The sequence below is a fragment of the Eleginops maclovinus genome, chromosome 8, assembly GCF_036324505.1.
Source record: "Eleginops maclovinus isolate JMC-PN-2008 ecotype Puerto Natales chromosome 8, JC_Emac_rtc_rv5, whole genome shotgun sequence".
Lineage (NCBI taxonomy): Eukaryota > Metazoa > Chordata > Actinopteri > Perciformes > Eleginopidae > Eleginops > Eleginops maclovinus.
Genome location: NC_086356.1, coordinates 297,303 through 324,473, shown reverse-complemented (window position 1 = coordinate 324,473; position 27,171 = coordinate 297,303). Strand labels below are relative to the sequence as shown.

At 48.5% G+C, this 27,171-nt stretch overlaps 1 protein-coding gene across 1 annotated transcript; it reads left to right on the top strand.

The window, feature by feature from the left end:
• Window positions 1–387: 387 nt before the first annotated feature.
• On the top strand, window positions 388–26,322 carry apc (APC regulator of WNT signaling pathway). The gene is given in 17 exon segments (XM_063889364.1): window positions 388–601; window positions 5,844–5,999; window positions 13,184–13,437; window positions 13,557–13,665; window positions 13,959–14,072; window positions 14,174–14,236; window positions 14,390–14,434; window positions 14,525–14,611; window positions 15,587–15,965; window positions 16,112–16,207; window positions 19,696–19,835; window positions 19,911–19,988; window positions 20,244–20,360; window positions 20,467–20,681; window positions 21,000–24,701; window positions 24,703–25,642; window positions 25,644–26,322. Coding segments are annotated over 16 exon segments (6,561 nt in total). The 5' UTR covers window positions 388–601; window positions 5,844–5,864; the 3' UTR covers window positions 25,731–26,322.
• Window positions 26,323–27,171: the final 849 nt, after the last annotated feature.

The following is a 27,171-nucleotide window of genomic DNA, read 5'->3' as shown; positions in this document are numbered from 1 at the left end:
TTACAACAAAATACAAAAATATATACAACAATTACACAACTTTACAGAAGACACAACACTATTTGGGCTGGATTAAACTATCAAACAGTGTGGGTTAGCAGAACATTAATCGGAATAAAGAGGTTTAATGTTCAAAAATATTGCACAGTTCCAGCTTCTTAAAAGTGAAGATTTGCTTTAAAATATAAATTACTTTAACTCTGAATAATTCAAGTACATTTTCCTCATCGTACTAAAGTACTTGTACCTAAGTATGCCCCTTGATGCAGTGCTGTTACTTGGAGTATGTGTACAGTGAGTATTAGTATGTGTACAGTGAGTATTAGTATTTGTACAGTATGTATTAGTACTTTTACTCTAGGAAAAGAACCTGAATACTTTCCCCACCTCTGGTGCTCAGTAAGGCACAAGATGGCGGCCAGCTGCAGTTTCTCACAGTGAGGCCCGAGAGAGAAAACTTCTCCTGACTTTAGTAACTCTGTTCCCGCTGTGTCCGGAGACAGGAGCCGGTACTGGAGGCTCTCACGGCTCGGTACCGGCTGAGAGAGGGTATCCCTGGTCATGTTCCCGTGACTCTGGAGCTCTTTGTTTGTCTTTAAAGGTAAGAACCAGAGCTAATGCTAACCGTTAGCTTCATGCTTACGGTTTGTTTTGGTTGTTAGTCGGTGTTTTAACGGCCTTTTTAACGGTGTTTTAACGGTTACCGTCTCTAACCGTGGGGTGGACGGGAAAAAGGGTGTTTAATAAGCCAACAGACCTGCGGTAGTTCTGGATTTATTGTGGGAAAAGTGAGGGAAAAGTAACGGGTGAGTTGTTCTGTTGAGCTAGAGGCTAACTGCTAACATAGCTTTTGTCAAAAAAACGTATACTTGTATATACTGCACAGTATTCATATAGATACAGTACAGTTTCTTAACGCTAGAGTACTGAATATATACTGTATCTAAGTAGTACGTATATAGAGTATACATATATATATACACACTTGCGTTATAACGATAGCTATAAGAAAGAAGAATGTGGAAAATGTACTATAGATTATGTTCAATATATCAGAATTAAATGAAATCTTCATATCAGTAAATTACTGGGAGAGGAACTTCCTCTGGACAGTGCTTTTAGTGTTTGCAGACCATTGACATGCACTAACTATAGAACTACAGGAGAGAGAACACCACAGAAGAAGAGAGAGGTGCAGGTTGTCTTTGTTAGAGAAGTTCCTCTGCAGTACTGATGTCAAGCTGCTGAATCCAGACTGGAGACACGCAGTAATCTCCAGTCTGTTCCTCTGTTAGTGTTGTTTACTGTTGTCTGTATTAGTTATTGTTGTTTACTGTTGTCTGTATTAGTTATTGTTGTTTACTGTTGTCTGTATTAGTTGTTTACTGTTGTCTGTATTAGTTATTGTTGTTTACTGTTGTCTGTATTAGTTATTGTTGTTTACTGTTGTCTGTATTAGTTATTGTTGTTTACTGTTGTCTGTATTAGTTATTGTTGTTTACTGTTGTCTGTATTAGTTATTGTTGTTTACTGTTGTCTGTATTAGTTATTGTTGTTTACTGTTGTCTGTATTAGTTATTGGTGTTTACTGTTGTCTGTATTAGTTATTGGTGTTTACTGTTGTCTGTATTAGTTATTGGTGTTTACTGTTGTTCTCACTATGACCTCGATGTGTTGATCCGAGCTGCGCCACAATAGCAGTGTGTCGATCAGATCAGGAACATTATATTGATCCCCGTGGGGGAAACATGGTCACACACACACACACACACACACATACACACACACACACACACACACACACACATATTAACTGGAATTAAAGAGGTCCTGACCTCAAAACCTTTTGGCCAGGTGTTGTCATGCTATGGTTTCTGGGTGAGGACTGTTGTCGCTATGGTTTCTGGGTGAGGACTGTTGTCGCTATGGTTTCTGGGTGAGGACTGTTGTCGCTATGGTTTCTGGGTGAGGACTGTTGTCGCTATGGTTTCTGGGTGAGGACTGTTGTGGTTGCTGGGTGAGGACTGTTGTCGCTATGGTTTCTGGTTGTCGCTATGGTTTCTGGTGAGGACTTGGTTCTGGAGGACTGTTGTCGCTATGGTTTCTGGGGGAGGACTGCTCGGGATATCTAGAAAACACACATTTCCTTCCTTTTTGTGTTAAGTTTATATGAAATGTGTGTTTGGCAGATTATTTCTATGTTGTAACAAAGCATTTTGGCAAGAAATCTTATAACGTGGAAAGCCTGTTTTCTTACCTTTTCTTACCTAGCGGAGTGTGTGGGTTGTGCCTATGGAAAACGTGACAGATCTCCTCTGCTAAACAGCAGCCAATCAGCGCTCTCGTACGGCCGCCAGGAGGCCTGCCTGGACTGCCCTTCACTGTCGGCCTTAATGGAACCTCAACATGTGGAGGAACATTATGTTCATTGCTGAGTCCAGATCCTGCCTCCGGCTCTTGGATCGTAGAATCACAGTGGCAGAGGAGATTTGTCACATTTTTCATGGGCGCAACCCACATACTCAGCTTTGCGGCTACTCCCACAAATGCATGTTCCTCACAGATGTAGCACCATTTAAAAAGGTACGTTTGTTACACCAAAGAAATAATCTACCAAACACACATTTGTGTGTGTGTGTGTGTGTGTGTGTGTGTACACACACACAGTATCTCACTAAAGCGAGTACCCCCTCCCCTTTGTGTATATGTTATTATATCTTCTCCTGGGACAACCCTGAAGAGATGAGCCTCTGATCCAGTGTAGAGTAGTCAGTGTACAGCTGGGATAACAGGGTACATTTGCTGAGCCCTCAAAATAACTCAACACAGCCATTAATGTCTAACCCGCTGCAACAAGGTGAGTACACCCTAAGTGAGAATGGCCCAATTTTGCCCAATTAGCCATTCCCCTCCCCGGTGTCATGTGACTCGTTAAGGTCTCAGGTGTGATGGGTAGCAGGTGAGATGGGGAGCAGGTGAGTTACATCTGGTGTTTTGCTCTCACACTCTCTCATACTGGTCACTGGAAGTTCAACATGGCACCTCATGGCAAAGAACTCTCTGAGGATCTGAAAGAAAGAGCTGTTGCTCTACATAAAGACGGCCTAGGCTATAAGAAGAGAGAGCACCCTGAAACTGAGCTGCAGCACGGTGGCCCAGACCATACTTCGGTTTAACAGGACCGGTTCCACTCAGAACAGGCCTCGCCACGGTCCACCAAAGAGGTTGAGTGCACGTGCTCAGCGTCATGTCCAGAGGCTGTCTCTTGAAAATAGACGTATGACTGCTGCCAGCATTGCTGCAGAGGTGAAAGGGGTGGGGGGTCAGTCTGTCGGTGCTCAGACCATACGCCGCCCACTGTATCAAATGGGTCTGCATGGCTGTCGTCCCAGAAAGAAGCCTCTAATAAAGATGATGGACAAGAAAGCCCACAAACAGTTTGCTGAAGACAAGCAGACTAAGGACATGGATTACTGGAACCACGTCCTGTGGTCTGATGAGACCAAGGTAAACTCATTTGGGTCAGATGGTGTCAAGTGTGTCTTGGCTACAGTCGAGCATGGTGGTGGGAGTGTCTGGGTTTGGGGCTGATGAGTGCTCCCGGCTGTGTGGAGCTACAGTTCATTGAGGGAACCATGAAGGCCCACATGTACTGTGACATACTGAAGCGGAGCATGATCCCCTCCCTTCAGAAACTGGGCTGCATGGCAGTATTCCAACATGATACCGACCCCAAACACACCTCCAAGAGGACCACTGCCTTACTAAAGAGACTGAGGGTAAAGGTGATGGACTGGCCAAGCATGTCTCCAGACATAAACCCTGTGGAGCATCTGTGGGGCATTCTCAGACGGAGGGTGGAGGAGCACAAGGTCTGTAACATCCAGCAGCTCTGTGATGTGGTCATGGAGGAGTGGAAGAGGATTCCAGTGGCAACCTGTGAAGCTCTACTGAACTCTGTGCTCCATACTGAATCACTTTGGTTTAATCAGGAACGGGATCTCATCTGGTTTTATCCGCTCCAGTGTCTTTAATATCAGTCCTCTCCTGCAGCCCATCATCAAGTAACGCGTCCAGCATCCATGACCTGAACCCTGTAATTGATCAGACTGCAGTGTGTGTGTGTGTGTGTGTGTGTGTGTGTGTGTGTGTGTGTGTCAGTAACCCAGTCTGCAGCTGCTGCAAGGCATTCTGGGAGCAGAGGGGGGAGGGAGAGGCAGCCCCCTCCCTCCCCCCTCTGTGTCCTGCCTCTTGATTGGCTGTTGGAGGCCCCAGCTGACTGTCAGACGGGGTGGGAGGGGGAGAGAGTGAGACGGGGAGTGATGGAGGCTACAGCGATGGGGTGAGCTGCCATTTTCTCTTTCTGCATCCTAATCTGTTCTTTACTCTGTTTACCTCAGAACACAAACTCTGTGGGGGTGTGTGTGTGTTTGTGGGGGTGTGTGTGTGTGTGTTTGTGTCTGGAGGGGAGACAGAGGGGTGGAGGAGAGGAGAGGAGGGGGTAGAGGATGAGCGTAGGTTCCTCTTTTTTCTGTCATTGTCTGGTGTTCGCTGGATCTCTGCTTCTCCGCCGTGTGTGTGTGTGTGTGTGTGTGTGTGTGTGTGTGTGTGTGTGTGTGTGTGTGTGTGTGTGTGTGTGTGTGTGTGTGTGTGTGTGTGTGTGTGTGTGTGTGTGTGTGTGTGTGTGTGTGTGTGTGTGTGTGTGTGTGTGTGTGTGTGTGTGTGTGTGTGTGTGTGTGTGTGTGTGTGTGTGTGTGTGTGTGGTGAGATGGAGAGAGCAGGGATGGGGAGAGGATGGAGGAGAGAGAAAATGGCTGACTGGTGATGGAGGATGGAGGCTGTTTCTCTGGTTGTCCTCCACCACAATGGGCTGATTGATCCTGGCAGCAGAGGGGAGTCTGGGAGTTGTAGTTCTCTTTGGGTGACCTGTAGTTCTGAGGAGAGGACATCAGGCACTGCAGAGGCGTGTGTGTGTCCAAGGGGATGTGTTTGAAGATGTTAGCTATAATGCAAAGCATCAACCTCCAGATGAGAGGAATACACACACACACACCTGGTTTCTATTGAGGAATCATTTAATAATGAATCACGTTTAAAATGAATTGCACAGGAATGTATAAATCCTTTTAAAGATGACACACGTATGTTAAAATAATTCAATAATAATTTAGTTTATTTTGCAGTAATTTAAAGCAATGTAGGAATCATTGAAAATGAACTTAATAATATTGATATGATTATTTTAAGTTAATTTAATAATATAACTCAAAGACTGATATTATTTCCTAACAATTAATAATGTAATAATACTTTTAAATGGTGATCCTTTCTCAGTGCTGTACTTCTGATGCAGTCGTGAACTCTGTTTGAAAGCTGTTGCGTTCATCTGCTGAATCATGTGACAGGCAGACAGGGAAATCAGTGTTTGTAATGAGGCATCACATGACACACACACACATACCTTCACACACACACAAGTTCTTCTCCACCAGGATTTAATCTATTTGTGATTATGAAATCACAACAAACTCTTAAGTGGGTTTCTAGGTTTGATCTTTATGAAAATGAAATTCTGCGTTAATAATGAAGGCTCTCTGCTTCAGTCCCACAGTAACAACACCTCTATGGAGCTGAAGTTAAAACATAATACAGATAATAAATGGTAAACAGTGCAGCAAGACGCAGAATAAATGAGGTGTACTAAAATACTGCAGTAAATCATCTTTAGGTTCCTTCACAATAAAAGCCTTTTGAGCCCAGAGAGCTTTTCATTTGAAACAGAGAAAGATTTAATAAATAGATGTTTGTTTCTTAATATGATTGTGTTTTGTGTCTCCACTCAGGTCAGCGGCGGCTCCTCCGTCATGGCGGCAGCGTCGTACGATCAGCTGCTGAGACAGGTGGAGGTGTTGAAGATGGAGAACACCACCCTGAGGCAGGAGCTGCAGGACAACTCCAACCACCTAACGCTGCTTGAGTCTGAGGCCGAGAATATGAAGGTAGCACTGCTGAAATACTACCTGTACTGCTCACAGTACTGCTGAAATACTGCTGAAATACTACCTGTACTGCTCACAGTACTGCTGAAATACTGCTGAAATACTACCTGTACTGCTCAGAGTACTGCTGAAATACTACCTGTACTGCTCACAGTACTGCTGAAATACTGCTGAAATACTACCTGTACTGCTCAGAGTACTGCTGAAATACTACCTGTACTGCTCAGAGTACTGCTGAAATACTACTCAGAGTACTGCTGAAATACTACCTGTACTGCTCAGAGTACTGCTGAAATACTACCTGTACTGCTCAGAGTACTGCTGAAATACTACTCAGAGTACTGCTGAAATACTACCTGTACTGCTCAGAGTACTGCTGACATACTGATCAGAGTACTGCTGAAATACTGCTGAAATACTGCTCACAGTGCTGCTGAAATACTGCTCACAGTACTACTCAGAGTACTGCTGAAATACTGCTCAGAGTACTACTGAAATACTGCTCAGAGTACTGCTGAAATATTGCTCAGAGTACTACTGAAATACTACTCAGAATACGGCTGAAATACTGCTCAGAGTACTGCTGAAATACTACTCACAGTACTGCTCAGAGTACTGCTGAAATACTGCTCACAGTACTGCTGAAATACTGCGCAGAGTACTGCTGAAATACTGCTCAGAGTACTGCTGAAATACTGCTCACAGTACTGCTGAAATACTGCTCAGAGTACTGCTGAAATACTGATCAGAGTACTACTGACATACTACTCAGAGTACTGCTGAAATACTGATCAGAGTACTACTGACATACTACTCAGAGTACTGCTGAAATACTGATCAGAGTACTACTGACATACTACGCAGAGTACTGCTGAAATACTGATCAGATTACTGCTGAACTACTGCTCAGAGTACTGCTGAACTACTGCTCAGAGTACTGCTGAAATACTGCTCAGAGTACTGCTGAAATACTGCTCACAGTACTGCTGAAATACTGCTCAGAGTACTGCTCAGAGTACTGCTCAAATACTGCTCAGAGTACTGCTGAAATACTACTCACAGTACTGCTGAAATACTGCTCAGAGTACTGCTCAAATACTACTCACAGTACTGCTGAAATACTGCTGAAATAGTACTTGCAGTACTGCTGAAATACTGCTCAGAGTACTGCTGAAATACTACTCACAGTACTGCTGAAATACTGCTGAAATAGTACTCGCAGTACTGCTGAAATACAGCTCAGAGTACTGCTGAAATACTACTCACAGTACTGCTGAAATACTGCTCAGAGTACTGCTGAAATACTGCTGAAATACTGCTCAGAGTACTGCTGAAATACTGCTCAGATTACTGCTGAAATACTGCTGAAATACTGCTCAAGAGTACTGCTAAAATACTGCTGAAATACTGCTCAAGAACACTGCTGAAATACTGCTCATAGTACTGCTGAAATACTGCTCAAGAACACTGCTGAAATACTACTTACAGTACTGCTGAAATACTGCTCAGAGTACTGCTGAAATACTGCTGAAATACTGCTCAGAGTACTGCTGAAATACTGATCAGAGTACTGCTGAAATACTGCTGAAATACTGCTCAAGAGTACTGCTGAAATACTGCTGAAATACTGCTCAGAGTACTGCTGAAATACTGCTCATAGTACTGCTGAAATACTGCTGAAATAGTACTTGCAGTACTGCTGAAATACTGCTCAGAGTACTGCTGAAATACTGCTCACAGTACTGCTGAAATACTGCTGAAATACTACTCACAGTACTGCTGAAATACTGCTGAAATACTGCTCAGAGTACTGCTGAAATACTGCTCACAGTACTGCTGAAATACTGCTGAAATACTACTCACAGTACCGCTGAAATACTGCTGAAATACTGCTCAGAGTACTGCTGAAATACTGCTCACAGTACTGCTGAAATACTGCTGAAATACTACTCACAGTACTGCTGAAATACTGCTCACAGTACTGATGAAATACTGCTCACAGTACTGCTGAAATAGTACTCACAGTACTACTGAAATACTGCTCAGAGTACTGCTGAAATACTACTCACAGTAAATACTGCTCACATTAAATACTGCTCACAGTAAATACTACTCACATTAAATACTGCTCAGAGTACTGCTGAAATACTGCTCACAGTAAATACTGCTCACAGTAAATACTACTCACATTAAATACTGCTCAGAGTACTGCTGAAATACTGCTCACAGTAAATACTACTCACATTAAATACTGCTCACAGTACTGCTGAAATACTGCTCACAGTAAATACTGCTCACAGTACTGCTGAAATACTGCTGAAATAGTACTTGCAGTACTGCTGAAATACTGCTCAGAGTACTGCTGAAATACTGCTCACAGTACTGCTGAAATAGTACTCACAGTACTACTGAAATACTGCTCAGAGTACTGCTGAAATACTACTCACAGTAAATACTGCTCACATTAAATACTGCTCACAGTAAATACTACTCACATTAAATACTGCTCAGAGTACTGCTGAAATACTGCTCACAGTAAATACTGCTCACAGTAAATACTACTCACATTAAATACTGCTCAGAGTACTGCTGAAATACTGCTCACAGTAAATACTACTCACATTAAATACTGCTCACAGTACTGCTGAAATACTGCTCACAGTAAATACTGCTCACAGTACTGCTGAAATACTGCTGAAATAGTACTTGCAGTACTGCTGAAATACTGCTCAGAGTACTGCTGAAATACTGCTCACAGTACTGCTGAAATACTGCTGAAATACTACTCGCAGTACTGCTGAAATACTGCTCACAGTACTGATGAAATACTGCTTACAGTACTGCTGAAATACTGCTCACAGTAAATACTGCTCACAGTAAATACTGCTCACAGTAAATACTGCTCAGAGTAAATACTGCTCACAGTAAATACTGCTCACAGTACTGCTGAAATACTACTCACAGTACTGCTGAAATACTGCTCACAGTAAATACTGCTCAGAGTAAATACTGCTCACAGTAAATACTGCTCACAGTAAATACTGCTCACAGTACTGCTGAAATACTGCTCGGAGTAAATACTGCTCACAGTACTGCTGAAATACTGCTCACAGTAAATACTGCTCAGAGTAAATACTGCTCACAGTAAATACTGCTCACAGTAAATACTGCTCACAGTACTGCTGAAATACTGCTCGGAGTAAATACTGCTCACAGTACTGCTGAAATACTGCTCACAGTAAATACTGCTCACAGTAAATACTGCTCAGAGTAAATACTGCTCACAGTAAATACTGCTCACAGTAAATACTGCTCGGAGTAAATACTGCTCACAGTAAATACTGCTCAGAGTAAATACTGCTCACAGTAAATACTGCTCACAGTAAATACTGCTCACAGTAATACTGCTCACAGTAAATACTGCTCACAGTAAATACTGCTCACAGTAAATACTGCTCACAGTACTGCTGAAATACTGCTCGGAGTAAATACTGCTCACAGTAAATACTGCTCACAGTAAATACTGCTCACACTAAATACTGCTCACGGTACCCCCCAAACATATAACCCCAGAATAGCCTGTGTTTTTTTCCACCAATCACACGCTGCGCTGTACAGCGGCTCCTTGTTGTTGTCGGGAGCGAGATGTTTGTGAGATTTAGGATCTTTGATTTGCAGCTCAGGACTCAGGAAAGTGAGTGTGTGCTCCATCTTCTTCTATCTCTGCTGTCTGTGTTCTTCTTCTCTGGTCTGTGTTCTTCTTCTCTGGTCTGTGTTCTTCCTCTCTGGTCTGTGTTCTTCCTCTCTGGTTTGTGTTCTTCTTCTCTGGTCTGTGTTCTTCTTCTCTGGTCTGTGTTCTTCTTCTCTGGTTTGTGTTCTTCTTCTCTGGTCTGTGTTCTTCTTCTCTGGTTTGTGTTCTTCTTCTCTGGTCTGTGCTCTTCTTCTCTGGTCTGTGTTCTTCTCTGGTCTGTGTTCTTCTTCTCTGGTCTGTGTTCTTCTTCCCTGGTCTGTGTTCTTCTTCTCTGGTCTGTGTTCTTCTCTGGTCTGTGTTCTTCTCTGGTCTGTGTTCTTCTTCTCTGGTTTGTGTTCTTCTTCTCTGGTCTGTGTTCTTCTTCTCTGGTCTGTGTTTTTCTTCTCTGGTTTGTGTTCTTCTTCTCTGGTTTGTGTTCTTCTCTGGTTTGTGTTCTTCTTCTCTGGTCTGTGTTCTTCTTCTCTGGTCTGTGTTCTTCTTCTCTGGTCTGTGTTCCTCTCTGGTCTGTGTTCTTCTCTGGTCTGTGTTCTTCTTCTCTGGTTTGTGTTCTTCTTCTCTGGTCTGTGTTCTTCTTCTCTGGTCTGTGTTCTTCTTCTCTGGTTTGTGTTCTTCTTCTCTGGTCTGTGTTCTTCTTCTCTGGTCTGTGTTCTTCTTCTCTGGTTTGTGTTCTTCTTCTCTGGTCTGTGTTCTTCTCTGGTTTGTGTTCTTCTTCTCTGGTCTGTGTTCTTCTCTGGTTTGTGTTCTTCTTCTCTGGTCTGTGTTCTTCTTCTCTGGTCTGTGTTCTTCTTCTCTGGTTTGGGTTCTTCTCTGGTCTGTGTTCTTCTTCTCTGGTCTGTGTTCTTCTTCTCTGGTTTGGGTTCTTCTCTGGTCTGTGTTCTTCTTCTCTGGTCTGTGTTCTTCCCCTTTTTTATTTTTAGTTTTATTGTCCCGTCCTTCCTCTCCAACTCACCCTCACTTCCCATTTCCTGCTTCCTGTTTCCTGTTTACTGTGGATGAGCAGAAAACAGCGTGAGTGTTTTAGTCTCCATCATGTCGCTGTACGAGCGCTGCCGTCTCATCGTGGTGAGGAACGACGCAGAGACGCAGCGTTTCTGATCCTGATATGTTTTATTCTGGAAATCTGAGGACAGAGATGCAGCGTTTCTGATCCTAATATGTTTTATTCTGGAAATCTGAGGACAGAGATGCAGCGTTTCTGATCCTGATATGTTTTATTCTGAAAATCTGAAGACAGAAACGCAGTGTTTTTGATTCTGATGTTTTATTCTGGAAATCTGAGGACAGAGACGCAGTGTTTCTGATGTTTTACTCTGAAAATCTGATGACAGAGACACAGTGTTTCTGATGTTTTACTCTGAAAATCTGAGGACAGAGACGCAGTGTTTCTGATTCTATTGTTTTATTCTGAAAATCTGAGGACAGAGACGCAGTGTTTCTGTTTCTATTGTTTTATTCTGGAAATCTGAGGACAGAGATGCAGCATTTCTGATCCTGATATGTTTTATTCTGAAAATCTGAGGACAGAGATGCAGCGTTTCTGATCCTAATATGTTTTATTCTGGAAATCTGAGGACAGAGATGCAGCGTTTCTGATCCTGATATGTTTTATTCTGAAAATCTGAAGACAGAAACGCAGTGTTTTTGATTCTGATGTTTTATTCTGAAAATCTGAGGACAGAGACGCAGTGTTTCTGATGTTTTACTCTGAAAATCTGAGGACAGAGACGCAGTGTTTCTGATGTTTTACTCTGAAAATCTGAGGACAGAGACGCAGTGTTTCTGATTCTATTGTTTTATTCTGAAAATCTGAGGACAGAGACGCAGTGTTTCTGTTTCTATTGTTTTATTCTGGAAATCTGAGGACAGAGATGCAGCGTTTCTGATCCTGATATGTTTTATTCTGAAAATCTGAAGACAGAAACGCAGTGTTTTTGATTCTGATGTTTTATTCTGAAAATCTGAGGACAGAGACGCAGTGTTTCTGATGTTTTACTCTGAAAATCTGAGGACAGAGACGCAGTGTTTCTGATGTTTTACTCTGAAAATCTGAGGACAGAGACACAGTGTTTCTGTTTCTATTGTTTTATTCTGAAAATCTGAGGACAGAGACGCAGTGTTTCTGTTTCTATTGTTTTATTCTGGAAATCTGAGGACAGAGATGCAGCGTTTCTGATCCTGATATGTTTTATTCTGAAAATCTGAAGACAGAAACGCAGTGTTTTTGATTCTGATGTTTTATTCTGAAAATCTGAGGACAGAGACGCAGTGTTTCTGATGTTTTACTCTGAAAATCTGAGGACAGAGACGCAGTGTTTTTGTTTCTATTGTTTTATTCTGAAAATCTGAGGACAGAGACGCAGTGTTTCTGTTTCTATTGTTTTATTCTGAAAATCTGAGGACAGAGATGCAGCGTTTCTGTTTCTATTGTTTTATTCTGAAAATCTGAGGACAGAGACGCAGTGTTTCTGTTTCTATTGTTTTATTCTGAAAATCTGAGGACAGAGATGCAGCGTTTCTGTTTCTATTGTTTTATTCTGAAAATCTGAGGACAGAGATGCAGTGTTTGTGATTCTATTGTTTTATTCTGAAAATCTGAGGACAGAGACGCAGTGTTTTTGATTCTGGTGTTTTATTCTGAAAATCTGAGGACAGAGACACAGTGTTTCTGATTCTATTGTTTTATTCTGAAAATCTGAGGACAGAGACACAGTGTTTGTGATGTTTTATTCTGAAAATCTGAGGACAGAGACACAGTGTTTCTGATTCTATTGTTTTATTCTGAAAATCTGAGGACAGAGACGCAGTGTTTGTGATTCTATTGTTTTATTCTGAAAATCTGAGGACAGAGACGCAGTGTTTGTGATTCTATTGTTTTATTCTGAAAATCTGAGGACAGAGACGCAGTGTTTGTGATTCTATTGTTTTATTCTGAAAATCTGAGGACAGAGACGCAGTGTTTGTGATTCTATTGTTTTATTCTGAAAATAAATCTGAGGACAGAGACGCAGTGTTTGTGATGTTTTATTCTGAAAATCTGAGGACAGAGACGCAGTGTTTGTGATGTTTTATTCTGAAAATCTGAGGACAGAGACGCAGTGTTTGTGATGTTTTATTCTGAAAATCTGAGGACAGAGACGCAGTGTTTGTGATGTTTTATTCTGAAAATCTGAGGACAGAGACACAGTGTTTGTGATGTTTTATTCTGAAAATCTGAGGACAGAGACGCAGTGTTTGTGATGTTTTATTCTGAAAATCTGAGGACAGAGACGCAGTGTTTGTGATGTTTTATTCTGAAAATCTGAGGACAGAGACACAGTGTTTCTATTTGTGATTAATACGTTTTGTTCTGAGTGTTTAACGTGTCTTCCTCTAACGCTCTCCCCTCAGAGACTTAAGATGAAAACTCAAGGCTTTTATTTTCTCGACTCAACAGGAAGTGCTGAAGCAGCTGCAGGGCACCATAGAAGAAGAGTCCGGAGAGGCGTCCGGCTCTCAGCTGGAGCTCATCGAGAGACTAAAAGAGATGAGCCTGGAATCGTCAGGGTTTAAGCCCAGGGCCAAGACTCCGCTGCCCCCACCCTCCTCTGGAGCGTCTGGGGGGGCGGCGGCCGGCAGCCTCCCCAGAAGAGGGGCTCCTTCAGCGGGCAGAGAGCCGGAGCGCTGCCTGGAGGAGCTGGAGAAGGAGAGGTACTGGTTTAGATATCACAGTTATTACAGTGTAATAATTATATATTGCACAAAAGATTTGTCTGTCTCTGATTGGCTCCTCTGTGTTCTTCTCTGTGATTGGCTGCCACCCCTGACAGAGCTCTCCTATTGGCTGAGCTGGAGAAGGAGGAGAAGGAGAAGGACTGGTACTACACTCAGCTGCAGAACCTCACCAAGAGGATCGACAGCCTGCCTCTCACCGAGAACGTGAGGCATCACACACACACACACACACACACACACACACACACACACACACACACACACACACACACACACACACACACATACCATCACACACACTCACTCAGATTCAGAATACCTTTAATAGTCCCACAGAGGGGAAATTTGCATTGTTACAGCAGAAGGAGCCAAAGACAGCTTAATGTTTCACCAAGGTACTAAAAAATATATATGCAGGAATCACACAATTCATACACACGCTATAAATAACTCTGTGTGTGTGTGTGTGTGTGTGTGTGTGTGTGTGTGTGTGTCAGTTCACCCTGCAGACGGACATGAGTCGCCGTCAGCTGGAGTTCGAGGCTCGTCAGATCCGCTCAGCGATGGAGGAGCAGTTGGGATCCTGTCAGGAGATGGAGAGGAGAGCTCAGGTAAACTCACCTGTCGTGAAGATGCTGATGGAGAGCAGAGCTCAGGTAAACTCACCTGTCGTTAAGATACTGATTGAGAGGAGTCTCTCTCGTCTCTGCAGGCCCGTGTGTCTCGCATCCAGCAGATCGAGAAGGACATCCTGCGGCTGGGAGCTCGCCTGCAGGTGAGCCTCCACCTGAAAACTAATCCTCAATAAAACTCTCTCTGAACTGTTCTTTGTTTTACTTTTTAAATTGTGCAAAATTATGGAGGTTTTTTTTTACACATTCATATATTTTTATATACCAGTTTCATTTCTTAACTCTTGTGTCTGCAGGGGGACGAAGCTCAGAGCGACAGCAGCGACTTACCTGGGGCTCAGGTCAGCTTCCTGTTTCCTGTTGGCTAGTTCCTCTTCTTCTGCTGTTGACATTACAAATGTATTTAAAGTTTCTGATGTTTCTTCCTGCAGAGCTCCAGCAGCCGGTTGGAGCATGAGCCGGCCAATGAGGCGAGCTATTCCGTGCCTCGACGAATCACCAGCCACCTTGGAACCAAGGCGAGTAACCCCGCCCATTTTATCCATTCAACGACCAATCAGCAACCAGAACTGTCAAGCCCACTTTAAAGAATAACCTGCAGGTGGAGGTGGTGTACACAGTTATTAACGGTGCTGTGTCGCCCCCTGCAGGTGGAGGTGGTGTACACAGTTATTAACGGTTGCAGTGTCGCCCCCTGCAGGTGGAGGTGGTGTACACAGTTATTAACGGTGCTGTGTCGCCCCCTGCAGGTGGAGGTGGTGTACACAGTTATTAACGGTGCTGTGTCGCCCCCTGCAGGTGGAGGTGGTGTACACAGTTATTAACGGTGCTGTGTCGCCCCCTGCAGGTGGAGGTGGTGTATACAGTTATTAACGGTGCTGTGTCGCCCCCTGCAGGTGGAGGTGGTGTACACAGTTATTAACGGTGCTGTGTCGCCCCCTGCAGGTGGAGGTGGTGTACACCGTTATTAACGGTGCTGTGTCGCCCCCTGCAGGTGGAGGTGGTATAAGTTACAGTTATTACCGGTGCAGTGTCGCCCCCTGCAGGTGGAGGTGGTATAAGTTACAGTTATTACCGGTGCTGTGTCGCCCCCTGCAGGTGGAGGTGGTGTACACAGTTATTAACGGTGCTGTGTCGCCCCCTGCAGGTGGAGGTGGTGTACACAGTTATTAACGGTGCTGTGTCGCCCCCTGCAGGTGGAGGTGGTGTGTACACCTATTAACGGTGCAGTGTCGCCCCCTGCAGGTGGAGGTGGTATAAGTTACAGTTATTACCGGTGCAGTGTCGCCCCCTGCAGGTGGAGGTGGTGTATACAGTTATTAACGGTGCAGTGTCGCCCCCTGCAGGTGGAGGTGGTGTATACAGTTATTAACGGTGCAGTGTCGCCCCCTGCAGGTGGAGGTGGTGTATACAGTTATTAACGGTGCAGTGTCGCCCCCTGCAGGTGGAGGGGGTGTATACAGTTATTAACGGTGCAGTGTCGCCCCCTGCAGGTGGAGATGGTGTACAGCCTGCTGTCTATGCTGGGGACTCACGATAAGGACGACATGTCGCGGACGCTGCTCGCCATGTCTTCCTCTCAGGACTCGTGCATCGCGATGCGTCAGTCCGGCTGCCTGCCGCTGCTCATCCAGCTGCTGCACGGCAACGACAAGGACTCCCTGTTGCTAGGTAATTCCCGCGGAAGTAAGGAGGCTCGTGCACGGGCGTCTGCGGCGCTGCATAACATCGTGCACAGCCAGCCAGACGATAAGAGAGGCCGGCGGGAGATCAGAGTGCTCCACCTTCTGGAACAAGTGAGGCATTACTGTGAGGAGTGCTGGAGCTGGCAGGAGAACCACGAGAGGGGCATCGACCAAGAGGACAACCCCAGTGAGTGATGTTACCCACACCTGCCAATCAGAAGCCCACACAGGCAGCCTGCACCCACATGACCACACATAAACAATCATAATGTGTAATAATAATAGCTGTATAGTATTCTGACTGTAATATAATATATATCGCTGTGTGTTCAGTGCCGTCTCCGGTGGAGCATCAGATCTGCCCGGCTGTCTGCGTCCTGATGAAGCTCTCCTTCGATGAAGAGCACCGACACGCCATGAACGAGCTCGGTGAGCCTTCATGACTCACCGTTTCCTCTGACTGTTAGCCGGTCTCTCTGACTGTTACCTGGTCTCTCTGACTGTTAGCTGGTCTCTCTGACTGTTAACCGGTCTCTCTGGTCTCTCTGATTGTTAACTGGTCTCTCTGATTGTTAACCGGTCTCTCTGGTCTCTCTGATTGTTAACTGGTCTCTCTGGTCTCTCTGATTGTTAACTGGTCTCTCTGATTGTTAACCGGTCTCTCTGGTCTCTCTGACTGTTAACTGGTCTCTCTGGTCTCTTTGACTGTTAACTGGTCTCTCTGGTCTCTCTGATTGTTAACTGGTCTCTCTGGTCTCTCTGATTGTTAACTGGTCTCTCTGATTGTTAACCGGTCTCTCTGGTCTCTCTGACTGTTAACTGGTCTCTCTGGTCTCTTTGACTGTTAACCGGTCTCTCTGGTCTCTCTGATTGGTAACCGGTCTCTCTGACTGTTAGCTGGTCTCTCTGACTGTTAACTGGTCTCTCTGGTCTCTTTGACTGTTAACTGGTCTCTCTGGTCTCTCTGATTGTTAACTGGTCTCTCTGGTCTCTCTGATTGTTAACTGGTCTCTCTGGTCTCTCTGATTGTTAACCGGTCTCTCTGGTCTCTCTGATTGTTAACTGGTCTCTCTGGTCTCTCTGATTGTTAACTGGTCTCTCTGATTGTTAACCGGTCTCTCTGGTCTCTTTGACTGTTAACCGGTCTCTCTGGTCTCTTTGACTGTTAACCGGTCTCTCTGACTGTTAGCTGGTCTCTCTGACTGTTAACCGGTCTCTCTGGTCTCTCTGATTGTTAACTGGTCTCTCTGGTCTCTCTGATTGTTAACTGGTCTCTCTGGTCTCTCTGATTGTTAACCGGTCTCTCTGGTCTCTCTGATTGTTAACTGGTCTCTCTGGTCTCTTTGACTGTTAACCGGTCTCTCTGGTCTCTTTGACTGTTAACTGGTCTCTCTGATTGTTAACTGGTCTCTCTGGTCTCTCTGATTGTTAACTGGTCTCTCTGACTGTTAACCAGTCTCTCTGGTCTCTTTGACTGTTAACTGGTCTCTCTGGTCTCTCTGACTGTTAACCGGTCTCTCTGGTCTCTTTGACTGTTAACTGGTCTCTCTGGTCTCTCTGATTGTTAACCGGTCTCTCTGGTCTCTCTGATTGTTAACTGGTCTCTCTGACTGTTAACCGGTCTCTCTGGTCTCTTTGACTGTTAACTGGTCTCTCTGGTCTCTTTGACTGTTAACCGGTCTCTCTGGTCTCTTTGACTGTTAACTGGTCTCTCTGGTCTCTTTGACTGTTAACCGGTCTCTCTGGTCTCTCTGACTGTTAACCGGTCTCTCTGGTCTCTTTGACTGTTAACTGGTCTCTCTGGTCTCTTTGACTGTTAACCGGTCTCTCTGGTCTCTTTGACTGTTAACCGATCTCTCTGGTCTCTTTGACTGTTAACTGGTCTCTCTGGTCTCTTTGACTGTTAACTGGTCTCTCTGGTCTCTTTGACTGTTAACTGGTCTCTCTGGTCTCTTTGACTGTTAGCCGGTCTCTCTGATTGTTAACTGGTCTCTCTGGTCTCTTTGACTGTTAACCGGTCTCTCTGGTCTCTTTGACTGTTAACTGGTCTCTCTGACTGTTAACTGGTCTCTCTGGTCTCTTTGACTGTTAACCGGTCTCTCTGGTCTCTTTGACTGTTAACTGGTCTCTCTGGTCTCTTTGACTGTTAGCCGGTCTCTCTGATTGTTAACTGGTCTCTCTGGTCTCTTTGACTGTTAACCGGTCTCTCTGGTCTCTTTGACTGTTAACTGGTCTCTCTGGTCTCTTTGACTGTTAGCCGGTCTCTCTGATTGTTAACTGGTCTCTCTGGTCTCTTTGACTGTTAGCCGGTCTCTGATTGTTAACTGGTCTCTCTGGTCTCTTTGACTGTTAACCGGTCTCTCTGGTCTCTTTGACTGTTAACTGGTCTCTCTGGTCTCTTTGACTGTTAGCCGGTCTCTCTGATTGTTAACCGGTCTCTCTGGTCTCTTTGACTGTTAACTGGTCTCTCTGGTCTCTTTGACTGTTAACCGGTCTCTCTGGTCTCTCTGACTGTTAACCGGTCTCTCTGGTCTCTCTGACTGTTAACTGGTCTCTCTGGTCTCTCTCACTGTTAACTGGTCTCTCTGGTCTCTCTCACTGTTAACTGGTCTCTCTGACTGTTAACCGGTCTCTATGGTCTCTCTGACTGTTAACTGGTCTCTCTGGTCTCTCTCACTGTTAACTGGTCTCTCTAGTCTAGCTGACTGTTAACCGGTCTCTCTGACTGTTAACTGGTCTCTCTAGTCTAGCTGACTGTTAACTGGTCTCTCTCACTGTTAACCGGTCTCTCTGACTGTTAACCGGTCTCTCTGATAGCTGACTGTTAACCGGTCTCTCTGACTGTTAACTGGTCTCTCTGGTCTAGCTGACTGTTAACCGGTCTCTCTGGTCTCTCTGACTGTTAACTGGTCTCTCTGGTCTCTCTCACTGTTAACTGGTCCCTCTGGTCTAGCTGACTGTTAACTGGTCTCTCTGACTGTTAACTGGTCTCTCTAGTCTAGCTGACTGTTAACTGGTCTCTCTCACTGTTAACCGGTCTCTCTGATAGCTGACTGTTAACCGGTCTCTCTGACTGTTAACTGGTCTCTCTGGTCTCTCTGACTGTTAGCCGGTCTCTCTGACTGTTAACCGGTCTTTCTGATAGCTGACTGTTAACCGGTCTCTCTGACTGTTAACTGGTCTCTCTGGTCTAGCTGACTGTTAACCGGTCTCTCTGGTCTCTCTGACTGTTAACTGGTCTCTCTGGTCTCTCTCACTGTTAACTGGTCTCTCTGGTCTCTCTGACTGTTAACTGGTCTCTCTAGTCTAGCTGACTGTTAACCGGTCTCTCTGACTGTTAACTGGTCTCTCTGGTCTAGCTGACTGTTAACCGGTCTCTCTGACTGTTAACCGGTCTCTCTGATAGCTGACTGTTAACCGGTCTTTCTGACTGTTAACTGGTCTCTCTGGTCTCTCTGACTGTTAGCCGGTCTCTCTGACTGTTAACCGGTCTTTCTGATAGCTGACTGTTAACCGGTCTCTCTGACTGTTAACTGGTCTCTCTGGTCTAGCTGACTGTTAACCGGTCTCTCTGGTCTCTCTGACTGTTAACTGGTCTCTCTGGTCTCTCTCACTGTTAACCGGTCTCTCTGACTGTTAACTGGTCCCTCTGGTCTAGCTGACTGTTAACCGGTCTCTCTGGTCTCTCTCACTGTTAACTGGTCTCTCTGGTCTCTCTCACTGTTAACTGGTCTCTCTGACTGTTAACTGGTCTCTCTGGTCTCTCTGACTGTTAACTGGTCTCTCTGGTCTCTCTGACTGTTAACTGGTCTCTCTGGTCTTGCTGATTGTTAAGTGGTCTCTCCGACTGTGTGGTGTGTCTGTGTGTGTGTGTGTGTGTGTGTGTGTGTGTGTGTGTGTGTGTGTGTGCCCTGCAGGTGGTCTGCAGGCGGTGGCCGAGCTGCTGCAGGTGGACTGTGAGATGTTCGGTCTGAGCAGCGATCACTACAGCGTGACGCTGCGACGCTATGCCGGCATGGGCCTAACCAACCTCACCTTTGGAGACGTGGCCAACAAGGTAAGAGGAAACACACACAGCACGCCTACCTTCATGTTTCTCACACACACCTCTGACTCAGTGTTTTCCCATCAGGCCACACTGTGCTCCATGAAGGGCTGCATGAGGGCGATGGTGGCGCAGCTGAAGTCCGACAGTGAAGACCTGCAGCAGGTAACCTCCTCCACTTCTTACCGACTTTAGTGTTTGAATAGTGCATTAGTCTCGGTATTCTCCAGATCCTGCCCCTCTCCACCTTTATTCACATTTCAAATTCTCATAACAACAACCTGTGGAAACGTCTCTAAGTCTGTTGTTGAAAAGTCTGATATTAAAGTCAGAATTCAGAAAAGTGTTTAACTTTTGATCACATCCCAAAATCGTGTCCTCTGGACTGTCCTTCATTTACATTATGACTTCTTGTTTCAGGTGATAGCGAGCGTGCTCAGGAACTTGTCGTGGCGCGCCGACGTGAACAGCAAGAAAACGCTGCGGGAGGTCGGCAGTGTCCGAGCGCTGACCGGCTGCGCCCTGGAAGTCCAGAAGGTAAGAATAAAACCATTCTGCCCTCATGTCTGTCTGTCTCTCTGTCGGTCTGTCTGTCTCTCTCTGTCTCTGTCTCTCTGTGTCTGATTTTCTCCTCCTCCCCCAGGAGTCCACCCTGAAGTCGGTGCTCAGCGCTCTCTGGAACCTGTCGGCTCACTGCACGGAGAACAAGGCCGATATCTGCGCTGTGGACGGAGCGCTGGCCTTCCTGGTGGGAACGCTGACACACCGCAGCCACACCAACACTCTCGCCATCATCGAGAGCGGAGGAGGCATCCTGCGCAACGTCTCTAGCCTCATCGCCACGAACGAGGCACACAGGTAAACACCTGTAGAACAGCTGTAGAGATTACCTGTAGAGCACACCGGTAGAGATCACCGGTAGAGCACACCTGTAGAGATCACCTGTAGAGATTACCTGTAAAGCAGCCCTGTAGAGATCACCTGTAGAGCACACCTGTAGAGATTACCTGTAAAGCAGCCCTGTAGAGATCACCTGTAGAGCACACCTGTAGAGATTACCTGTAAAGCAGCCCTGTAGAGATCACCTGTAGAGCACACCTGTAGAGATCACATGACTTGTAATGTGTGACACCACTAATGGCTGATGGTTTCTTCTACCTGTGCGTTGCCTTGCAGGCAGATCCTGCGTGAGCACGGCTGCCTCCCGACACTGCTGCAGCACCTGAAGTCTCACAGTCTGACCATCGTGTCGAACGCCTGCGGCACGCTTTGGAACCTGTCAGCCCGAGACGCCAAAGACCAGGAGGCATTGTGGGAGCTGGGCGCTGTTGGCATGTTGCGCAACCTCATCCACTCCCGCCACAAGATGATCGCTATGGGCAGCGCCGCCGCCCTGCGCAACCTGATGGCCAACCGGCCAGCACGCTACAAAGACGCCAGTGTGGTGTCGCCGGGCGCCGGGGCCCCTTCGCTGCACGCCCGCAAACAGAAGGCGTTATTCGAGGAGCTGGCATCCCAACAGCTGTCGGAGACGTTCGACAACATTGACAACCTGAGCCCGAAGGCGGCGCACAGGAAGGGGAGGGGCTGCAACGGCGCCGCGGGCGTGGGCGGCCCAACGCGCTCTTACACCAACACACCGGTGCTGTCCAGCCCGAAGAACGGGGATGGGTCAAAGAGAACGAGCGAGGAGCCGTTCGCCCGGCCTGTTTTCCCACCCAGCGTCCGGGCGTCCAGTGACAGCCTGAACAGCGTGACGAGTGCCGACGGCTACGGAAACCGTGGCAAAACGAAACCGTCCACAGAGCCGTTCTACTCCTCTGACGAAAATGGCGGCAACAAGTGCTGCGTCTACAGGAAGTACCCGGCCGACCTGGCACACAAGATACGCAGCGCCAACCACATGGCGGATGATGATGGCGGCGAGCTGGACACGCCCATCAACTACAGCCTGAAGTACTCCGACGAGCAGCTGAACTCCGGCCGGCAAAGCCCGAGCCACCGAGGCGCCGTTGAGAGCGAGGATGACGAGCCAATGGACGCGTGTTTGCGACGCCGCAATGACGGTTCGGCTCCCAAAGGAAACCGGATGGCGTCCGCCCCTCAGCAACGATATGTCGCCACAGCTTCTTCAAACTTCAGTGTCGAGGCGGCACCGGAGCAACCCATCGACTACAGCCTGAAGTACGGCGTCGACGCCGTCCGCAAACCGCTGTACAAACCCGAGGAGAGTAGCGCCCCCCCCTCAGCGCCCTCTCCCCTGCCTTCCTCCGCTAACAAGCTCCGCCCCCCACCGCCCGCCAAGCGTCCACCACCCAAAGGCAGCCAGGAAGCACCGCAGACATACTGTGTGGAGGACACGCCCATCTGCTTCTCCAGGGGCTCCTCGCTGTCCTCGCTGTCATCGGAGGAGGAGGAAGAGGACGGGAGGAAGAGGAGGGGGGGCGGCAGCGACTACCCCACACTTCCTGTCAGCGAGAAGGAGGAGCAGCAGCGGAAGCAGAAGGAGGCGGAGAGTCAGACCTCCTCCGCTGCCGCTGCAGCTGCCGCTGCCTCCCGGGGGAGACGCAGCCACCACCATCACCACCACCACGTGACATCATCCGGCGCTCGGACTCCAAAGAGCCCCCCAGAGCCGCCGTACGCTCAGGAGACACCGCTGATGTTCAGCCGCTGCACATCCGTCAGCTCGCTTGACAGCTTCTCCACCTCCTCCATCGCTTCGTCGGTCCGCAGCAGCGAGCCATGCAGCGGCGTGCCGAGCGGCGTCGTGAGTCCCAGCGATCTGCCCGACAGCCCGGGGCAGACTATGCCGCCGAGTCGCGCCAAGACGCCACCGCCGCCGCCCGGCAACAAGCAAGAGAAGAAGAAGCAGGAGGAGGAGAGCAGCGCTGACGTCATGCTGCACTTCGCCACAGAAAGCACGCCGCATGGATTCAGCAGAGCGTCCAGTCTGAGCGCGCTCAGTGTGGACGAGCCATACATCATGGCGGAGATGGCGAAGGAGGAGGAGGGGTGTGCGAGCGACGAGAGGAAGGAGGAGGCGGGAAAACTGGACGAGTCGGATGACGACGACGACATCGAGATCCTAGAGGCCTGCATCAACATGGCCATGCCCAAGTCATCTCGGAAACCAAAGAAGCAGCAGCCGCCGGAGCCGCGGAAACCCAGCCAGCTTCCTGTGTACAAGCTCCTCCCCCCGCAGGGCCGCAGCCAATTACAGCAGAGGAAGGATGCCCCATCGGAAGAGGTGCCGAGGATTTACTGCGTGGAGGGAACGCCGCTCAACTTCTCCACCGCCACCTCGCTGAGTGACCTCACCATCGACTCGCCGCCCAATGAGGAGGCAGCTGCGCCCACAGCTCAACCCTCGAACCAGAGCAGGGGGGCAGGGCTTCCTGAGGGCGAGAACGGTGACGACATCTTGGCAGAGTGCATCAGCGCCGCAATGCCTAAAGCCCGACTCAGGAAGCCGGTCAGAGCGGCGGCCGGCGAGCTGCTGCAGGCCCCCCCTCCTCCCCCCCCGGCCCCCCCTATGCTCGGCCCACAGAAGAAGAAACCAACGTCGCCGGTGAAACCGATGCCCCCGAGGGCGCCCTACAGCATCGCTGCAGCAACCGCAGCCAAAGCTAAGCCAGGCTTCTCCTTTGACTCACCCCATCACTACACCCCCATCGAGGGCACGCCATGCTGCTTCTCACGCAACGACTCGCTCAGCTCGCTCGACTTCGATGAAGACGATGGCGTAGAGAAGGACGAAGAGAAGCGAGCGAGGGAGGAGGACAACAGGAAGAGGAAGCAGCAGACGGCCGCAGTTGTTCCCCGAACAAAACCCGCTGCCAACCCCCCGGCGCCGGACGAGAGACAGAAGTTCTGCATCGAGGACACGCCCGTCTGCTTCTCCAGGAATTCCTCTCTCAGCTCGCTGAGCGACATCGACCAGGAGAACAACAACAAGGAGTTCGCTGCACCCCCCCCACCGCTGGAGCCGCAGGAGGGAGGCAAAGCAGGCAGGAAGTCTCCCTCCCCGCAGGAAGAGTTGAAGTCCCGTCCTTCAGCGGCGAGCGGCTACGCCCCGAAAGCGTTCCACGTGGAAGACACGCCCGTCTGCTTCTCGAGGAACTCCTCCTTGTCCTCTCTGAGCATCGACTCCGAGGACGACCTCCTGCAGGAGTGCATCAGCTCCGCCATGCCCAAGAAGAAGAAGAAGGCCGCCGCCTCCACGCAGCTGTCTCTTCCTAAAGGAGACGACGGAATATTAGCCGAAGAGGAGCCTTCAGAGGGGCCGCGGAGCCCCGCCTCCCCCGACTCAGAGTCTTTTGATTGGAAGGCAATCCAGGAAGGAGCGAACTCCATCGTCAGCAGCCTGAACGCTGCTGCCGCTGCACCACTATCCCGCCAGCCGTCATCTGACTCCGACTCGGTGCTGTCGCTCAAGTCTGTCGGCTCACCGTTCCGCCTGCCACCGTCCAATCACAGCGCAGAGGAGGGGGAGAAGGAGGAGGGGAAGCGAGGGGGGCGAATCCTGAAGCCCGGCGAGCGCAGCACTCTGGAAGCCAAGAAGAAGAAGGAGGAACAAGAGGAGGAGGAAGAGGCGAAGGCGCTGCGTGGTGGGAAGAAGGTTTACCGGAGTCTGATCACCGGGAAGCCTCGGGCGGAGCCATCAGCGAGGGGGAGGAGCAAACCCAGAGCCTTGCCCGCCGCCAAACCCCCGGGAAGCAGCGACGCCGAGCGAGGCTCCTCTCGAGACTCCACCCCATCACGCTCCTCCACAGCCAATCAGAAGGCAGGGAAGATGCTGCCACGCACCGCATCTCCAGGAAGTGCTTCATCCTCATCATCTTCAGCGTCCAGACCAGCCAAACAGAGCGGGGATGTCGAGGAGCGGCGGGATCCCCAGGAGCGAGTCGGCGTCTCGTGTTGGTGGCTCCGCGGCCGCAAAGAAACCGAAGGCAGAGCCAGAGAAGCCGCCGGCGCTGGTCCGGCAGTCGACCTTCATCAAAGAGGCTCCGAGCCCCACCCTGAAGAGGAAGCTGGAGGAGTCCGCGGGGGCACCAGAGTCTCCTACCAGCCCTGACACCCCGCGCAGACACGACCTCAACCGCTCGCACTCCGAGAGCCCGGCACGTCCACAGGAAGTGACATCATCACGCTTCAGCCGCACCGGCACCTGGAAGCGTGAAAGTGGCAGCAGCGGGGGCGGGGGGGGGAGCAGCGGGAAACATTCAACCTCGCTGCCTCGGGTCGGGACCTGGAAGAGAACAGGAAGCTCCTCCTCCGTCCTGTCTGCGTCCTCAGAGTCCAGTGAGAAGGGGCGGAGCCAGGAGGGGCGAGGCCAGGAGGACAGGAAGGGGACGTGGAGGAGGGCGAAGAGCGGGGGAGAGGGGCGGGGCTTCAGCGACAGAGCGGAAGACGTTTGGGTCCGATTGGAAGACTGTCCTGTCAACAACCCCCGCTCCCCCAACGGCCCCCCCGTCATCAGCCCTGCCCCCTCAAAGATCCCGTCCTCCACCTCGTCCTCGTCCTCCAACCTCAACCTGCGCCGCAGCTGTGAGAGTCTGGATGACAAACCACAGACCCCCCCGCAACTGCAGACTCCCCCTCAGCAGCAGCAGCCCCCCCCACAGCGTGGCGGGTCGCAGCCTCGCGGCGCAGTGGCGGCCCGGGTCTCCCCCTTTAACTACACACCGAGCCCGAGGAAGAGCAGCGCCGAAATCACCACCTCCGCCCCCCCCACGCCGCCCACCACCACCACTAGCACCACCTCCTCTTCCTCTTCGTCCACAACCCCCCCAACGCGGCCATCACTCATCCCCACCCCCCGTCACCAAGAAGCGGGAACCTAAAGGAGGGGAGGGCGGGGGGGCGGGGGGAGAGCGTGGCTCGTACATTGTGACGTCCGTTTGAAAAGAGACTCAGTGTAGATATAAACTGTACAGGGAGTATTTAAGCCCCGCCCCTCACCCTCCTCCTTGGCTCCTCCCACCTGTCAGTCCAGCTTTTAATGAATGACTTTACATGAACTTTTTATGTTTTTATACCACTACTACTAAAACCATGTGTAGCGCTTAGCCCCGCCCCCTCTGCCTGTGTCCCTGCATGGCCCCGCCCCCTTAACGATGCCATGGTGATAACGATGATGCTGTTCCTGCTAGCTGTGTGTCTGAGTCTGGATCTGAGACAGGTGTTTCTCCCGCCGTACAAACTAATTTATTTCTAACGAGACACGGGGGAATCCGCTTCCTGTTTATCAAACAGTGCAGGTCTCAGAGGGACGTCTGTAAGTGTTTCTGGGGGGGTTCAGTGACTCTGATAACACTGTAACGTAAGTTAATGCTGTAAAACCTTAAAAACCTGTTAACTTTGAAGCACATAATTTAAAATGTTTTTTGCCAAAAAGAGTTCCTCAGTGCTCTTCATGCTGTCACTCACTGTCTGTGCTGGAGGAGAACGTCTTTGGTGAAATGTTATTAAATAAATTCTACATTTTAGCTGCAAACGTGTGTGTGTGTGTGTGTGTGTGTGTGTGTGTGTGTGTGTGTGTGTGTGTGTGTGTGTGTGTGTGTGTGTGTGTGTGTGTGTGTGTGTGTGTGTGTGTGTGTGTGTGTGTGTGTGTGTGTGTGTGTGTGTGTGTGTGTGTGTGTGTGTGTGTGTGTGTGTGTGTGTGTGTGTGTGTGTGTGTGTGTGTGTGTGTGTGTGTGTGTGCGCGTGTGTGTGTGTACACACTACATACTGATATACACCTGAACATCAGCAGGAGAGGACTCTTTAAAGTAGAGACTCTACATACTGATATACACCTGAACATCAGCAGGAGAGGACTCTTTAAAGTAGAGACGCTACATACTGATATACACCTGAACATCAGCAGGAAAGGACTCTTTAAAGTAGAGACACTACAAACTGATATACACCTGAACATCAGCAGGAGAGGACTCTTTAAAGTAGAGACACTACATACTGATATACACCTGAACATCAGCAGGAGAGGACTCTTTAAAGTAGAGACTCTACATACTGATATACACCTGAACATCAGCAGGAGAGGACTCTTTAAAGTAGAGACTCTACATACTGATATACACCTGAACATCAGCAGGAGAGGACTCTTTAAAGTAGAGACTCTACATACTGATATACACCTGAACATCAGCAGGAGAGGACTCTTTAAAGTAGAGACTCTACATACTGATATACACCTGAACATCAGCAGGAGAGGACTCTTTAAAGTAGAGACGCTACATACTGATATACACCTGAACATCAGCAGGAAAGGACTCTTTAAAGTAGAGACACTACAAACTGATATACACCTGAACATCAGCAGGAGAGGACTCTTTAAAGTAGA